General features: G+C 47.5%; 3 protein-coding genes across 3 annotated transcripts; 2 read left to right on the forward strand and 1 right to left on the reverse strand.

Moving 5' to 3' along the window:
- The first annotated feature begins 1,159 nt into the window (after nt 1–1,159).
- LOC101783496 (autophagy-related protein 18d) lies at nt 1,160–3,311 on the forward strand. The gene is made up of 4 exons (XM_004963449.1): nt 1,160–1,861; nt 1,955–2,174; nt 2,853–2,976; nt 3,209–3,311. The coding sequence occupies exons 1-4, from the start codon at nt 1,160–1,162 to the stop codon at nt 3,309–3,311; spliced, it is 1,149 nt and encodes a 382-aa protein (XP_004963506.1).
- Nucleotides 3,312–6,266: 2,955 nt separating this feature from the next.
- Nucleotides 6,267–8,194, forward strand: LOC101784814 (tryptophan aminotransferase-related protein 1). The gene is made up of 5 exons (XM_022825611.1): nt 6,267–6,472; nt 6,614–6,917; nt 7,074–7,351; nt 7,458–7,759; nt 7,890–8,194. Exons 1-5 carry the CDS (start codon nt 6,267–6,269, stop codon nt 8,072–8,074), a joined length of 1,275 nt encoding a protein of 424 aa, XP_022681346.1. The 3' UTR covers nt 8,075–8,194.
- Nucleotides 8,195–10,922: 2,728 nt separating this feature from the next.
- LOC101785211 lies at nt 10,923–17,660 on the reverse strand. Its single transcript, XM_012844887.2, has 7 exons — nt 17,289–17,660; nt 15,760–16,041; nt 13,869–14,983; nt 12,114–12,420; nt 11,737–12,017; nt 11,325–11,638; nt 10,923–11,232 (listed from the first exon to the last, which is right to left on the reverse strand). The coding sequence occupies exons 1-7, from the start codon at nt 17,583–17,585 to the stop codon at nt 11,048–11,050; spliced, it is 2,781 nt and encodes a 926-aa protein (XP_012700341.1). The 5' UTR covers nt 17,586–17,660; the 3' UTR covers nt 10,923–11,047.
- Nucleotides 17,661–17,808: the final 148 nt, after the last annotated feature.

Raw genomic sequence — 17,808 nt, forward strand, 5'->3', positions numbered from 1 at the left:
TTACTTTAAGATAGTTTCATAATGGTAGAGGTGGATAATTTTTTAGAAAATATAATAGATACAATGGCTATGATAGTTTAGTCTACCGAATCGATGGCTAGATGTTTTTCTTTTTTGAGGGAATTTTTTTCTAGGATGTCCACCTAGGATTCCTAGGTGGCTTCATGTTCTATTACTAAATTAGTAATAGTAAGAAAGTCATGGCTGGCCATCAATAGTTGGAACATTGAGAGCTAAGCATTCAACGGGAAGAGCTACCAATACCAATCATTGATTATTCTTACACTAATAATACACCAAGAAGATACACTAATAATACACTAATTATTTCAGTTTGTTTAGTCTAATTTACCTTGCCCAGCCTGTTTTCTTGAAGAACTCGAGCGTAGGGAAGGAATATTTATTCTATTTCATTTTTTGCGAGCAACGAAGATATCACTTGACGTGAGAAAGCTAAACAGAACACTAATACAGAACATGGTACAATACACAACATATTCATGTGCAGAAAAACCATTGTAGATTGATCCAACTTTCATCAATCATTGAATCAATATATAAAAGAAAGCAGCATCTTCAGTTTCTTTTACCAAATTACCACCGGCTAACCCCACGAGAGCTTCCTACATGGACAAGGAGCTCGACCCTGCGTGGGATACTACGAGCTCCTTTGAGATCTGAGAAGAGGAAGTTGATGAATGGAGCAGAGGAAGGAAGCGCGAACCGGAGGCAGCTGCTGGCGTGGGGTGGTTTGAATTGGTGCTTGGCGCGGTTGCAGCAGGATGGATCGGAGTTTCGGACAGAGCAAGAAGGCTGGTTGAGTCGTCGAGAAGCATAATCCTGACGTGGCCGGGCTGTGCGTTGGCGCGGCCGGCGCGCGAGACACCAACACAAACACAGCCTGACCGAATCGAAACCCAACACGCCCAAAGAGTCAGAGCTCGACTCGACCTCCATACATGCACACACACCGGCACACGTAGCTATATATATCCCCTCGGCGTGGTCGTCCCTATCGATCGTTTTCGTCGGGCAACTCGCCGTCTTACCGCATCTTCTCGGGCACCGGCGTCGCCGGACTTGTCTTCCACCCAGCGTGGCCGGCGGCGGGGGTTTCTTAACTGATCCCTGTCACGGCCACTCCCGGCAGTCGTCACCCATGGCCCACGCCGCCGTAGCAGCCGACGACTCCACTGCCGTCGACACCGACGACGACAACAGCTTCCGGCTGCTGTCTGTCTCCTGGAACCAGGACAGCAGCTGCTTCGCGGCGGCGACTACCGCCGACTTCCGCGTCTTCAGCTGCGCCCCGTTCCACGAGAAGCTGCGCCGCGTCCACCCCGAAGGTGGCGGGTACGCCGTCGTCGAGATGCTGTTCCGCAGCAACATCTTCGCTCTGGTCGCCGCCGGCGAGGCCGGGCGGCACAGGGTCGAGCTCTGGGACGACAGCCAGGGCCAGAGCGTCTACGACATCCCCGGCATCCGCTCCGCCGTCCGCGCCGTCCGGGTGTCGAGGGCCTACCTCGCCGTTGTCCTCGACCGGACGGTCAGGGTCTACCGCCTGACCGACCCGGCGCGGCCGCGCTGGAAGATCCCGACGGCGCTCAACCCGCGGGGGCTCTGCTGCCTGTCCTCCCACGCCGGCGCGCCGCCGGTGCTGGCCTGCCCCGGGACGGCGCGCGGGCAGGTCCGCGTAGAGCACCTGGGGACGAAGGAGCAGGCGGCGACGAGCGTCGCCGCGCACAGCTCGGACATCGCGTGCATGGCGATGACCCCGGACGGGGCTGTCCTGGCCACGGCCAGCGTGAAGGGCACCCTCGTCAGGGTGTTCAGCACCATGGACGGGACTTGTTTGCAGGAGGTGAGATTGCAAGCTTGCAAATGCAGCGATCAAGGTGTACTGTAACAATTTTTTTACTGAGAGATAGACAGTAAATGTTTTCTGAATTTGCAGGTGCGCAGAGGGCGTGACCAAGCTGACATATATAGCATTGCGCTGTCGCCGAATGTGCAGTGGTTGGCGGTGTGCAGCGACAAAGGAACCCTGCATGTTTTCAGCCTGAGGGTTAGAGATGTGAAGAAAGATGCAGGCGGCAAGCAATCTGCAGAGGCAAGTTCAGTCGTGCAAACAAACACTGCATCCAATGCAAGATCATCCTTGTCCTTCATGAAAGGTGACCGCAAAACCTCTTCCCATTTTTTCCCTGATGATGCATATACTCCTTCAAGTCCGTTATCTAACGAGCAACAGGTTCACTAAGGGTATGTTTGGTTGCTTATATCATTTGGTTCATGTATGGAATGGTTCAAAATAATAATGATCCTTTTATTTGATTGGGTGAATTGTATCAACACATCCAGGATGAAGCCATCCCACTTAATACATTATTCTACTAATAGGAGTAAACCTGGTAAAAGCAAATTAGTTGAACTCCACCATTCAGGATCATCCATGCATACATAAGTGGTGCATGCAACCAAACACACCCTGAATCACCTCTAAAATTCACCGCTATTTTTGTGTTCTCCATTTTCTTGCAAAATGAATTGCAAAAGTACTAAATAGTATGTGATTTTGTATATAATAACTCTCTTGACAATGAGACATACATTTACGTCATCATACAATCCTTGACTTAGTTTGTTCTTAGTAGTCAGTTAGTGTAAGCCGCTACTACCAAACTAGAATTGACTTAGTTTATTATCTGTTCTTAGTTAATCAGTTAGTTTATTCTTAGCAGTCACTCTACCTATGGAATTTATGCCGTCACAGGGTCAAGAATGTTTTTCATTATTCCATATTATCTGATTCTGGACTACATGAATTTCTTATCAACTTTTGTGTTCTTTAGGGATTCTGCCGGATTACTTCAGCTCAGAATGGTCATTCGCCCAGTTCCGTCTACCAGAAACCACACGCTACGTTGCAGCATTTGGAGAACAAAACACCGTCATGATTATCGGGATGGATGGAAGGTACTTTTTTTTCATTTTTTGGGACTACTTTTATTTAAAAAAACAACAACAAATTTTTTCCATATACTGCATTGCCTCATTATTCAGACAGAACGTAATAACAACAAAATTAGCAAATAATTGTTTAATTTAAATCATTCATGAACTGATGAACACTCCCTGTCACTTACTGACTTGCATACTCACTGATGGCGTCGATCTACTCTGTTTTTTTTTTCGGCGTGTCCATCAGTTTCTACAGATGCAGCTTTGACCCCGTAAATGGCAAGGAGATGGTGCGGAAGGAGTATTTCCGGTTTCTCAAAGATAAGGACTCTCCTCCAATTAGGACTTAAATAAAATGAGCTTCATGACGTCTGAGCTGCTTGTGCAAGGAAAGTTTTACACTTCGTTCCATGTGTATATACAGAGATGACCCTCCCTTCAATATAGATATATAAGAAAAGATATGTTATCTCTTGATTAGGCTCAGTTGTCCCAAAATTTTGCAGTTTTGTTTCAATTTCTACCACTTCTCTCCTTTACGTTGCAATTGGATTTCCTGTAAGCAGGTGAATATGGGGGCAACAAAATTATATGCCTGATATTTGGTACAAATCTGAATATGGGGGAATTTGGGATGATTCTTGAAAAGAAAATTACCCTAGCTTGCTAGAATTATGGTAGATTGAAAAAAACGTCTTGCTTTTTTATTTGTTCTATACATCTTGCTTTTTCGATTTGTTCTACGGGCTCCTATCGTTACCATGTATATCTGTTGAAAGGTGTCTTTTGGCAATAAAACTGTGAAGACAATATTGTGAAATCATACTAGCAATAATTTTATGAATGATCGTATCATACCCTCCGTGGAACCAATAATTCTATCTAGAATTCCATGATGATGACACGACACTTTGCTTTCACAGGATCGAAAAGTTCATTTTTTTCCCACAATATGTCATCACTAATTTTATCCCTATATTATTGTGCATGGTTAGTGCCATTACAATTTGTAGTGATACATCGCTAATTTTATCTGCTTCACCCCTGTTTATTCCTAACTATATGTTAGCAACTGTATAGCCTGTACCATGATTGTATTGAAAAATTATTCGTAACTACACCTGCCTAATACATATTTAGCACGTCACGAATTGTACCCTTTAGACACAAGGCACACGCGCCAAAATGCCCATAGTTAGCAAGGCAACTAAGAAGTTTTATCAGTTTCCTGTCCTTCCCATAAGGCGATCAGTCCATAGTTAGTATGGTTTGAAAATTTGGTGTGAACATATATAAATATTGGAATATTTGAACGTGCGGTATTAGTTTCCTATGTCGGTTAACATTGTTATTATCCTAAAATAGGATATATAATGGCATATAATTAGTGTCATTTTGTTGAGGGATGCGACTCTAAAGTTTAGAGTTCCGTAGACTAGGAAGTTGGTTGCTTTTATAGCCGTTTAAAACAAAAATATCTCTTTTGTTCATCGTTCCTAAAGCATAACCCCACCTTTTGTAACGCATGTTGACTGCCGGTCATAGAGTATCGTGCTACTATTCATTTGAAAACAAATGCTTTATATATGTTTGCCGTTTCCAAAGCATAACCCCCTCTATGATGTTTCTAGATCTAGTAACCGCCGCTACAAGTAAGCATATGCGCCTCTTTGTAACTTTCCAATTGAAGAAAGTAAAAGCTCTGCACATCGTGTTGTTGTGTTGTTGCATTCGATCTAGAGCTAGAATGTCTAATGTAGAGACAAAATGTCACATATTTGTATTTTTCTCATTTATTTCAAAAGTCAAAAACTAGCTAATTTTATCAAATCTCTAAGCAGCCCTACATCATGAAGTCAAATATATACCATGCAAAGTCAACTATATGTTTGCAATTGTATAGCTTGTACCATGATTTTATTGAAAAATTATTCACAACTACACTTGCCTAATACATACTCCCTCCGTCCATAAATATATGACGTTTAGGGATAAGATAGTTAGTTCAAAATGGCTATAGTTAGGTCCATAAGGCCATCAGTCCATAGTTAGTATGGTTTGAAAATTTGTTGTGAATATGTATAGGTTTGAATGTGCGGTATTGGCTTCCTATGTCTGTTGGTATTGTTATGATCCTAAAATAGGATATATAACGGCACATAATTATTGTCATTTTGTTGAGGGATGTGATTTCAAAGTTTATCTTTCCGTAGGCTAGAGAGTTAGTTGCTTTTAGCCGTTTAAAATAAAAATATCTCTTATGTTCACCCGTTTCCAAAGCATAGCCCCACCTTTTGTAACATTTGGTGACCGCGTTCGTAGAATATCGTGCTACTTTCGATTGAGACAAAAATTAGCTTTATGTTTGCCGTTTCCGAAGCATAGCCCCCTCTATAACTCTTATAGAGTAACCGCCACTACAAGTAGGCATATACGTCTCTTTGTAACTTTCCAATTGAGGAAACTACAAGCTCCCCACGTCGTGTTGTCGTATTGAATCAAGGACTAGAATGTCTAACATGATGACAAAATGACACATATTTGTATTTTGTTCGTTTATTTCAAAAGTATAGTCAAAACCTAGCTAATTTTACCAAATCTATAAGCTGCCCTAGATCATGAAGTCAAATATATACCATGCAAATTTTCACAATGGCTTGCATGCAAATCTTTCCAGCTTGCATGCAGATCATTCTCCACGTTTTTTTCTCCACTTAATTTCTGATAAACAAACAGGCTGTAATACTTATTAATTACTTGCTGTGTGGATGGAAAATACAGATGCAAACGGCTCCTAAGTTAAGTCCTACGAGAGGAAAGGAAGTTGGTTTGCTACCTCACTGTGTTTCCTTCCGTTTCGGACGGACAGGGGCGACTACGCCCCCGTAGCAGCTGGCCTCCGATCCGATCCAACCAACTCACGCGCCCCCCGCATTGCAGTGGCCCAAAACCCTCACGCGACCCTCATTCCCCCCGCGTGGATCCATTGCAAACCCTCGCGCTCCGCGACGCAGAGGGATCGACCACCGCGGCACGCCTCCTCCCTCGCCACCACGCTCCGCGACGCGCGGGATCCCTGGCTGCCGTTTCTGGTCGCGCTGGCCCGCGGAGCAAGGCGCGAGGAAGGTGAGTGAGGTCGCGGGCGCCAGACGCCGACGGTCAGGGCGCCGCGCGGTGCTCCTCCCCCACTACGTCCGCTATAAGATCGGCAGCCCCCAAAGGTACACAGATATACAACGCTCACTCGCCTCGCCTTTCTTGCCTTTTGCCCGTCTCTGCAGGAGAGATCGAGGAGTGAGAAGATAATGGCGGCGAGGGAGACCGGCGGGATGGCGGTGCGGTGCGCCGGGAGGATCGGGGTTGCGGCATCCGTGGCGGTGAACCTCGCCCTGCTCGTGATGTACATCCGCCGGCGCTACTTCGGTGGGAGCCGATCCGGCGAGGAGAACACGGTGGAGCCGTCCAAAGGCAAGCCGCCGGTCACCCCCGACTCTGTCGTGAACCTCGACCAGTGAGTGATCAAAATCCATCAATCGATCTGTTTTTTTTTCTGTCTTGATGAGTCCATCCATCTTCATGATGAGATCCATGCATGTTGTTAATTACTGTACACTCGTGGGTTTCTTTTTTTTCTCTCTCGGTGTCCTTGCAGTGGCGACCCGACTATGTACAAGAAATTCTGGAAGGGGATAGGACACCGTGCGACGATAGTGATCCCTGGATGGCAGACGATGAGCTACTTCTCCGACCTCAGCGGCTTCTGCTGGTTCGTCGAGCCCGGGTTCGAACGCGAGGTGCGCCGCCTCCACCGCCTCGTCGGCAACGCCGTGGTCGAAGGGTACCACTTGCTCGTCGGGACCGGATCCACGCAGCTCTTCCAGGCAGCGCTCTATGCGCTCTCGCCTGCTGAAGATGGCAAGCCCATGAGCGTCGTCTCGCCCGCGCCTTACTACTCGGTAACAGCAGATCCATCATTCATGTAGCTAGAGAAATGAAGTTTGGTTAATTTGAGCAGATCAGGGTTGGCATGTCTAAAACAAGTGCTTACATAAATACATACACTTCATTTTCTAATAATGCTCTTGGTAACTATTGATTTTGAGTGTGCGTAGTCCTACCCATCGGTGACTAACTACCTCAACTCCGGGCTCTACCGCTGGGATGGCGATGCCAATACCTTTGATGGCGACACCTGCATCGAGCTCGTCTGCTCACCGAACAACCCTGATGGCGGCATCCGAAAACCCACCGTCAAGGCCAAGTACGGGAAGACAATCCATGACTTCGCCTACTATTGGCCGCAGCACACCCCCATCACCGAGGCAGCTAGCCACGACATCATGCTGTTCACCGTTTCTAAGTGCACTGGACATGCTGGCACAAGGCTAGGGTAACCATCTTTCCATACAGGATATAGATTGTTAAATATAAATATGCGTGCATAATATTCGTAGATAGTTTTTCAACATTAATGGTTGTTTCATGAATGTTTGCAGGTGGGCGTTGGTGAAGGACACGGAGGTTGCCCAGAAAATGATCAAGTTCTTGGAGCTAAACACCATTGGTGTGTCCAAGGACTCGCAACTTCGTGCTGCAAAGATCCTGAAGGCTGTTTGTGATGGCTATGAGCTATCGCCCGCTAGCGAGGCAAACCGCCTCTTCCATTTTGCTCAGCGGAAAATGGCAGAACGCTGGAGCAGACTTCGTGCTACCGTGGCAGCCTCAGGCATCTTTAGCCTCCCAAATGAGCTCTCTGGGTACTGCACTTTTGCTAAGGAGATAGTGGCAGCTAATCCTCGTAAGCATCACACTTCAAATTTTCATTTTGCACCTAACAATATAACTATAGTTGTTAAATACTATTTTGGAATACTTTTCTACCTCACATTACTGCTCATAGTTAATTTCTTATTGCTTGTTTTTTCTAGCATTTGCATGGCTCCGTTGCCACAAGGATGGTGTAGAAGACCTGGAGGGTTTTCTACGTGAAAACAAAATAATGACTCGAGGTGGACCAAAGTTTGGTGTGGATGAGAGGGTTGTGAGGGTCAGCATGCTTGACACAGATGAAGCCTTCGACGTGTTCATCAATCGTGTTGCCTCCTTAAAGTGAAGCCATGAATGCCTTCAAAAACTACTGTCGTGATTGCAAGCATGAGATGCTATTAATGTTGCTGATTTAATGGAAGAATGTACTAGCCAATTTCAAGTTCAACTTTTGCATGTTGCGAGATTCTACCCAAAGCATTGCCTTTTACTTGTTAGAATATTCAATGTTATATGTTATAAGTATGAGTAGTCATGATCAACTATTCATGTACCATAACTATATTGGGATAATAATAATTCATTTTCAATGCTACGATATCATAGTATACTTTAAATGTATCATTATAAAAAATAATAGGATACACATGAAGCCCATACCTATATGAATAAATGAGTGTTTTTGAGCTAGTCTTTAATTACTAAGCTAAGATATTTTCTATAATTGTTAATTATTTTGTTAAAAATAGTGACATAATCATACTCAAGGAATTGTTGATGGTTATGATTGCAAATATTCTTTGATAACACTAGGACCATCTCATATCACTATATAAAACTCCACTATCACAACTAACTATCAGTATCCAATTTATTTTGGCTGTGTTTTATGTATAATAGTGCGAATTCATACTGTCTAACTCTCAATAACTATCGTATTCAAATATTCTTTCATGTTGCGAACACTTCATGTGTATGTAACTAGTAGTGACAAATGTGCTAACATATAAAGATGCTCCCGATCGAGTCATGGCACTGATAATCTATAGCATGGTATGTGTATGTCTATCGTCTATGACTGCCCCCTATGTGTAATTCCTGGCTCTGCCCCTGATTATCAATACACTAGAAATTGGTATTTATTATGTCAGCTTAAGGTATTTATGATCCAGCAAGGATTTTTTTTTGGAAACATGAACTATAAAATAATTTATTTCTTGGCGATAACCAAGCAAGTCACTAATACATATTTATGGGTAAACTTTGGGGGCTAGATCGAAATATTTATAAGACGCATGAAACAATGACAACATAATTGCTTGGATATTTAGGGGCTAGATTAAAATATGACAGTCTGACTTGGGAGTTAGGTCAAGATTGCATTTGGCCATTGATTTTGGTTTGAATGGATCAGATTTAAAGACCAAATGGGTATAATCTTAGCTGTCCACATACAGATAGGACCACCTAGAATAGGGTCACGTAGTGACGGCGGTATGACCTTATTTCACCGGTGAGCATCGAAAAAAACAAAGTGGGGATGTGGAGCTTTTCGTGCCTTCAATTTGGGTGGAGAACTAGAGATGCACAATGGGTAGTTGGTGACGATGAGGACCAGTGCAGGGTTAGAGCTTTGTGAGGGTGGTGTCACAAGCTTGGATCCTCATAAAGAGGCGGTAGGGTGGTTTCGTTGGATCCCTATGATTACAACAAAAGAGTGAGAGCTATGGGAAGTGGCTTTACAGTAAGGAGAACCGGCACAGGGTCTTCTTACCATGGTATCTATGGCAATGAACAGAGACACTGGAAGGAAGTGGTTGTGAGGGTGGCTAAAGGGGGTAAATGAGGAGCACCATGGCATGGTAATTGTAAGGAAGGAGAGGCTTAGGGGGAAGCGGATTTGAGCGGCAGCTTCCACAATGATGGCCACTTGAATGGCAATTACATGACATTAGGGGCTGATTAAGTATGTAAATGAGCGAGTGAGGGTAGGAAGGGGTTAGTGATCTTGAAGGTAGGGCTAGGAAGGAAGGTGAGTGGTCGGTGTGGCTAGGAGTGGCCAACAACGGTGCTATTGTGCTCAGACGCTTAGCTTAGGGAAAAGAGAGGGAGGGAGGAAAAGGGCAATGAAGGATGGAATTGCATTCTAGTAAGGGAGAAAGAGGGATGGATGAGCCAGGCACGTCCTTAAAAGGTGAGTACTGTGGGCTAGCTGGAAAAATGAAGGAAAGAAAGAGAGAAAAGAGATGTTGACCAGGAGCCATATGGATTTTGGCCCATACAATGTTTTAGCATTTTTCCTGTTCCAAACTTAAAACTAACTCAAACTATTCGAATATGAAAAAAAATCAAACGATAAATACTATGTAGTCAATATGTATGGTACAAACAATTGTATCTCTTCTTGATGTTGGACATGTAAACATAATGTGTGATTGTGCGCGTGATGTGTTAGAACTTGAACTTTATGGCTTGTAAGGACTTGTTTATGTTAGTTTGAGAACTATATGATGTAATGCCTTGTTTTAGTTTTATGGTATATGCATCACATTTATTTTTTATTCACTCTCACACTTGTTGTTGCAACCCACGAATGCCAAGGGGAGTTCTTGCAAAAAAAAAAATCCAATATGTACATTTGATCACAGAAATCAAAGTGTATTTATAAATCATTTATAAGTTTATCATTGATCCCCGTAAAAGAGGAATTCCTCAAAAGTACGGCTAGGCCCCTTGAGGGCTTTAAATAATTAATGACAAACGATTAAGGAATTATTGTGCTCAGTGAGTTTGTTAATAGATTGTCTATTGGAAGAACAAGATATTGGTGACACTCGAAAGAAAGAAATAACAAATTGATGGCATGATGCAAGATACTCATTAAAAGAGGTACCCTTCTGTCCTGGAGTTCAAACGATTACAATTTTTTTAGGACAAACTTAAGCAGGATAGGAGAAGATGCGTATGCCTCCAGTCTAAACCAACTAATTGACTGAAAGGGATAACCCACGCCCTAAAAGGCGAGAGCGGTGTTTTCCTTTACCATGAGTTAAGATACGGTTTCATGATATACCATAATCCTTTATTATTTGTTTACAAATTTAAAGTGATAGGAGTATAGTTGAGCACATTGTGAGTAGATTTTATTTTTAATATATAATACTAATGATTGGCAGTATTCTGTCCAAATTGTAGAAACAAACCAAAATTGCATAGATGAGAGATTAAGCTGAGATAACGAACACCATAATCGTCCGGGTTCAATTTATTCCATGGTTGGTTGCTACCACTCCATGCATATTATTCAGTCTATGTCTATTCAGTTTATGGCGGAGAGGCGCTGCACGAGCATGTCGAACACTTGGTCCCTGTCCAGCATGTTGATCCTGACGCACCGCGCGTCTCCTCCGAACTGCTTCCCGCCGCGAGCCACGATCTTGTGGCCGGCGAGGAACTCGGCGCAGTCCTCCACGTCTTCCTTCTCGCACCGAAGCCACGCGAACGCTGCAAATTAGAAACAGACCAAATCCGAGGATAATTCAGAATCGATCTGTTGAATTATGCGGTGGCAATGGCGAATCGCAGTTGATTGTTACCAGGACAAGCTGCCACGGTTTGCTTGTTGAAGTCGCAGTAGCCGGCGATCTCCTCCGGCAGGCTGAAGGCGCCGGAGGCCGCCACGGTGGCGCGCAGGGTGCGCCAGCGCTCCTCCATGCGCCGCCGCGCGAAGTCAAAGAGGCGGGGCACAGCAGCGCCGCCGTCGCCGGCCGGTGGGGCCTCGTAGGCGTCGGAGACGACGCTGAGGATCTTGGTGGCGCGCAGCTGCGAGTCCTTGGACACGCCGATGGTGCTCCGGTCGACGAAGTAGACCATCTTCTTCGCCACCTCGCGGTCCTTCACCAGCGCCCACCTGAGGAAACCACCCATCGCCGCCGTTGTCAGAAATGCGCCGACGCTGCTGCATTGCTTGCTTTGCTCGCCGGGAATTGGACAGACATCGATACGTACCCGAGCCTCGTGCCGGCGTGGCCGGTGATCTTGGACACGGTGAAGAGCATGATGTCGTGGGCGGCGCGCCCGGTGATGGGCGTGTACTGCGGCCAGTAGTAGACCAGGTCGTGGATCGGCTTGGCACCGGCGGCGGAGCTCATGACGGACTCGCGGACGGCGCCGTCGGGGTTGTTGGGCGAGCAGACGAGCTCGATGCACTCGCCGCCGGCGAACGTGCTGGCGTCACCGGCCCAGCGGTAAAACCCCGAGAGCTGGAGATCCGTCTGCGGCGGATACGACTGGCACGCAGGACAAAAATCACCAAATCAATTTGCTTGCTTTAAATGATGTAATATCTAGCAGCAAGGCTAACACTCTGTGCTGAGTGATCTCACGGAGTAGTACGGCGCCGGCGAGACGACGGGGACGGGCTTGTCCCCGCGCGCCGGCGAGCTGAGCGCGTACATGGCGGCCTGGTAGAGTTGGGTGGCGCCGGTGCCGACGACGAGGTGGTAGCCGTCGACCACGGCGTTGCCGACGACGCGGTGGAGCCGGCGCACCTCGCGCTCGAACTCCGGCTCGAGGAACCAGCAGAGCGCGTCGGGGTCGGAGAAGTAGCTCATCGCCTGCCACCCCCGGATCACCGTCGCCGCGCGGTCCCCGACCTCCCGCCAGAACGCCTCATACATCGTCGGATCGCCGCTGCACGCACGGCAAACCAAAGCCTTGAGATCACCTGCTCTGTCCGAGACGCAGTTACCTAGCTAGTGCCGCGACGCGACGTGGAGAGGGAAGATGAGTTAGCGGGCGCGCACAGCTCGAGGTTGAGGACGGCGTCCGGCGGGAGCGCGACGGCGTGGTCCGGCGCCTCGGTCTCCTCGTCCGCCAGCAGCGCGCCGTCGTCCGCGCCCGACCTCGCCGCGCACCCTTGGCGGCGGCGGCGGCGCCCGTCGACGACGTAGCCGCGGAGGAGGTACGCGAGGGAGGCGACGTTGCACAGCAGCGTCGCCCCCACGGCGAGCCCGGCCGCGCCGGCCGGCGCCCACGGCCTCTCACCGCCACCGGCCACCATCGTCGCAACGGGAACGGGATACTCGGAAGCGAACACGGCGCTGCCGGCAGGGCAGCAGCGGAGCAGCCTTATCTTGCGGCCGTGCTGCTGACAACGAGGGCGGCTGGCGAGCACGAGGAGGAAGCGGCCCCTGGATTTAAAGACCCGGTCGGTGCTCACGACACGCTGCCCGCGCATCGCACGCGGCGTGCCGCGGCGCTGGACGACGAGGGGAGAGGCGACAGGCGAGGGAGGCGGAGGCGGTTGCTTGCGGACGACGGCGGCCGTGCCTTTTGCGGCGAGCTTGTTGCAGCAAACTTTGGAGCGACCGATGGCGGCGAGCCCGTTGCAGCGAACTTTGGATGGATCGATGGTGCACGACCACAACCCCGGCACGGCTCGTGCGGGAGCAAGGGGCTCGTGGTGTGTGGTCCTGGGGCTGACACTGGTAGCGCTATCCAAGCAGGCTTGGATTCGTGGCACAAGGAGGAAAGTGTTGTGTCATGAGCGAGACGGGTGCGCCTGGAAATCGTTCCGCTGAGAGGAGGAATTCTGACGGTGATTGTATCGAGCTGTGACGTTTCTTGGATCCATTGCACGCGACGGGGGTGGTTCAGTAACATCGTAAAAGCAAACTTCAAAAGTTCTTGTACAGCGACAGATCACGCTCCGCTACAAGACATTTCTGAGTATCGGCAACCCCGAAGGGCGAAGGCGGCGTCCAACGAGTCATCGAAAAGGAAAACATCGTCTGACGAGATGCCACAGGGCGTGTCGTCTCAAGCACAAAAATACAAGATTCTACCTGGAATCACTCGCAACAGCGATAGGCGGCAACGGCAAGTATGCGGGCACAGTACAGAGCACGTGAACGGCCCCTCATGCCAAAACCAAACGCCTTGGCACAGAACACTCAGATCAGGAAATAACATGGTTGCTCGTGCATCATCATAACAGCGGGTAACAGTTAACTACAATTGACGTTGTAAACTCAATGGTGGATGTAAAAGAATGGTGGCACCATGACTGTTCAGCGATATACACAGGCAGCGCTCTCTGCTCAGGAACCAGCCCGGGCAGCTCCGCTCACCGCCCGTACCAGCTCCTCTGAGGCTGGGTGTCGGCATCGTTCATCAGCTTGTCGAGCACCATGTTCAGGTCCACGTTCTGCCCGTTCTCGGTCAGCTTGCGCACTGTCGCCCTGACCTGCTCTTTCGAGAACCCCATCGTGGCCACCTTGTCGATCACGTCGTCGATGGGCACTCTGGTGCCGGAGGAGCCACCTGGTGCAGAGCTGACTGGTGCGGCTTGGGGCAGCACCTGAGCTGTGGGGAGCCTGCCATAGCCGCCGCTTCCCCCGGGAGGGGCAAAGGGCGAGGGCTGCTTCATTCCAGCGTTACCATGGTGGGACGGAGACCCGGTGTAACCATAAGAATCGGAGAAACCACCTGCACCTGGTGGTTTGTATCCAGCATTATAGGGCGGTGGTGGCCCGGAGTTTGGCCTGACAGCAGGAGGAGCCTCATACATGCCAGGGTTTGGCCCGTAGAAAGGAGCAGCAGGTCCGCTAGGGGGTGGCATGTAAGGAGGCGGTGGGCGGACATTTGGTGGATAGCTCTGAGCAGGAGGGCCATACGGTGCTGGCTCTTCAGGTTGCTGGGGCACTGGGGGTGGAGGTGCAGCTGAGGGGTTAACAGTTGCAGGATGGGGAGGTTGAGAATATTGAGTAAACTGAGGTGGGGTTTGGTAATGCTGGGGTGGTGGAGGCTGTGCCGCCTGAGGCTGCGGACCTGGTGGAGCTTGGAATTGCTGGTGGGTGGCCTCAGTTGGCTGTGACGATGGGGCATAATAAGCTTCCTGTGCTATGGACGACGCTGCAGGTGCTGGCAGAGCAAGTGAGACTGATGTAACCTGGGGAGGTGGTACATGGCCAGGGAAGTGGGGTGGAGGTTGGTTTTGAATTGGAGGCGGAGGTGGCGCGGTTGGAGCAGGAAGAGCAGGCAGCGGTGCTGGTGGTTGGGAAAGGGGAGGGGCTTGGTTCTGCAATTGAATGGTTTGCTGGGGTGGAGTTGGCTGCTGCCGTGAGTCTGCCTGCCCAGCATCAGCATTTTCTGATTGAACATCTTCTGCTTTGGGAACTTGGAGCTTTGCAAGCTGGATCTGGGTCTCAACAATTTCCTGCTTGTCACGCAAAATCTGCACACCTGCTTGAACCTGCAAGTTGTGAATAGAGGGTTAATCATGGAACTAAACATCACAACTGTTATGGAATTATGGTACACAACAGATTGGTACAAATGAGCAGCAAATGAGGAGTTGCCTACAATGGCCCAGAAAATTATAACAGGAAAATCACAATAGAAAGATAAAGACCAAAGAGTGACACAGGCGGACATGCCACACGAACACACATAAACCATCAGACGAAGCACGCGTGATACAAATGTAAAAGTTAATATAAACGGAAACATAAAGCAGGACAGCACATAAAAATGGTTTTCATATTACAAATAACATAGTCATAAATAAAATTGATGTTGATACATCTACATGCTCCCAAAACTTTGGTTGGGGCTGAAAGAAAATTTATACTAAGACAGAAATTCAGATGGTGGCATATTGCCAATTCTCCTTACAAATTAGCCAAAGATTATACAGCACATCCCTAGAACAGATAAAGTTAGCAATCATAAACAATGATACGAGTTTAAGTACCCAGCTGCAACCTATGAACCGCTAGAAATAAAAATAGAAATGATAACAATGCATATAAGTGATATAGGTTCAATGTCAGTAGTAAAACACAAAAATGCTTGAGTATAGAAAAAGGTTGTATAAGAGAGTCACAAACATAGGTGAGGTAAAGAAAGAGATTAGATATTCAATACTATAAGAAGATTAGAACTAAAATAATGGTTCATTCTCCAGCATAGAAAAGAGGAGAGAGGACACACAGGGAGGGGGAGGGTGTTACAGCAACAGGATCTTACCTCACGCAGTGTGTTCTCAAATTGCCTCAGTTTTCCATCAGTACTTCCATTGTTGTTCCCAATGGTTAACTTCAGCTCACCAACAGAGTTCTCAAGATGGTACGTTCTGTCCTCCAGCTGTGAAAGCCTTGAGCTTACACCTTCAAGTGCATGTAGAAGATTGTCAGCATATTTCTTCATGGTACGATCGATATCCACTATAGTGACTGCACTAAAGTTGCTCCTCTCTTCTTCATGGCTAACTTTCTTTAGCATGTGATGAGGCTCCAATACACCAGAAGTCTGCACCATAGGAGAATTGACAAACAATTATAATCAGTGATTATAACAAGGCAGTGATATCAATTATAATCATGTGGATTGACAGACAATCATTATTCATGCATCATGTTGAAAAAGACAATTTATGCTCGACTGGTTATTACAATTTACAGAAATAGATGAAATGAATGGACTTGGGATTCTGTGTCCTGCATGTTAGAAATTAAACAGTGGTCACTAAATTGCATGGGCCGAACTAATGATTCTTGTATTAGAGCAAATAAGAAGTATATACTATCATGAATACATAAAGTGCGCATAATGATGACATAATGCTGAATTTGAAAACACAAATATAGTGCTGACTTTGCAAGCACACATACAGTATGAATTTGAAGCATGGAATGTAGCATTGTAACCTATATCACTGAAAGTTCAACAATGCTGGAGGAACAGGCATAAGGAAGTTAACACACTGAAATGATAATGTTTTTTTCCTGAATGACTCCAGTAAAGAAAAAGCACAGCCAGTAGTTTTTCTCCTAACAAAGTCATAGAAAACAACATTCACATGAATGCACTATACAGAAAATAAAAGGCCCATGGTCAGCAAGTGCAGCCACAGAGAGCACAAAAGCAAGGGGTAAACCACAGAGCACAAAAGCAAGGGGCAAATTTTGAGCAATGTTTTTAAGGACACATATATGTAGCACTGCTTTGAAAAAGATAAGAGCACAAATATATAGTGCATTGTACCAAGATAAGTTGCTACTGGAAGGCTGAAACAATTGTACAAGGAGTTAGAGAACTCATTAGTCATATCGATAGTCATTTGCAAATTCCGTAAAGAGCCTAGGGCTTTGTCTATAGGATAAGCCAAGCAATGGCAACTCGTAACAAGAAATCAAAGTCATCATACACACTGTAGATAAAGGAAAACGCATCACATCTGCATATACTCTATTTTTTTGTGAGGAATCTCTAGGCATCAACTTTCACAAACAACGGAGCCAAAAAGGCTACTTCCTTTGTTTGTCTTTATGATGCCAGGAGCAAGTGAGCAACCGTACCAAATCCTTCATTCCCAACTAAATCGTGAACTACGCCGTCACCAACTACTTAATCAAATTAAACTCCCAGTGTTACGAAGCACGCAACCTAAAAACAACTTCGACAATTTTTGTTCGATTTGCGAGTGAAAGGGCACTATGAACAGATCCATCTATCAGCTGAGCCGTCGGCGCGGGGGAACGAGCAGGATAGTATACCTTGAGGGGGTTGGGAGACGCGGCTTTGGAGTCGAGCGAGCCCCAGGCGCCCACCGCAGGGGCCGAGCCAACGGGGATGGCGCTGGCGCTGGCGCTACTGGCGGGGCGGATGGGCTGGAAGTCGTAGCTGGGCAGCACCTCGCCGTGGTGGGGGCGGTGCGCGTGGCTCTCCGCCTCCTCCTGCGGGTCGGGGCTCATCAGATCGACCAGGCCGCCGGATGCCGGCGGCGAGGACGCGGCGGCGCCGGAGGCCGCGAGGCCCTGGATCTGCTTGTCCATGAACTGCGACGCGTTCATCGCGGCGAGACGGCGGGTGAGCCGATCAGAGCTGCTGTTGGGGGCGGAAGCGGAAGCTTATGCTTGCGAGGGAGGCAAGTGATTAATAATTTTAGTTAATCGATTTATTAATTACCCCACGCGATTAAGCCGTGCCGCTTGGGCTGCGTCTTGCGACTACGCGTAGTTGACTGAACATTTGGAGTCCTTTTCGGTAAACAAATTGGGCTAGGCTGGCCTGTTA

Source organism: Setaria italica, chromosome III, assembly GCF_000263155.2.
Source record: "Setaria italica strain Yugu1 chromosome III, Setaria_italica_v2.0, whole genome shotgun sequence".
NCBI classification, from domain to species: domain Eukaryota; kingdom Viridiplantae; phylum Streptophyta; class Magnoliopsida; order Poales; family Poaceae; genus Setaria; species Setaria italica.

Coding starts and splice junctions, on each gene's coding strand:
- LOC101785211 (XM_012844887.2), bottom strand. CDS start 17,585: ATGAACGCGTCGCAGTTCATGGACAAGCAGATCCAGGGCCTCGCGGCC. Junction 14,984..15,759: donor TTGAGAACACACTGCGTGAG/GTAAGATCCTGT, acceptor CACAACTTGCAG/GTTCAAGCAGGTGTGCAGAT. Junction 11,233..11,324: donor AACCGTGGCAGCTTGTCCTG/GTAACAATCAAC, acceptor TCTAATTTGCAG/CGTTCGCGTGGCTTCGGTGC.
- LOC101783496 (XM_004963449.1), top strand. CDS start 1,160: ATGGCCCACGCCGCCGTAGCAGCCGACGACTCCACTGCCGTCGACACC. Junction 1,862..1,954: donor ACGGGACTTGTTTGCAGGAG/GTGAGATTGCAA, acceptor CTGAATTTGCAG/GTGCGCAGAGGGCGTGACCA. Junction 2,977..3,208: donor ATTATCGGGATGGATGGAAG/GTACTTTTTTTT, acceptor CGTGTCCATCAG/TTTCTACAGATGCAGCTTTG.
- LOC101784814 (XM_022825611.1), top strand. CDS start 6,267: ATGGCGGCGAGGGAGACCGGCGGGATGGCGGTGCGGTGCGCCGGGAGG. Junction 6,918..7,073: donor CGCCCGCGCCTTACTACTCG/GTAACAGCAGAT, acceptor GAGTGTGCGTAG/TCCTACCCATCGGTGACTAA. Junction 7,352..7,457: donor CATGCTGGCACAAGGCTAGG/GTAACCATCTTT, acceptor GAATGTTTGCAG/GTGGGCGTTGGTGAAGGACA.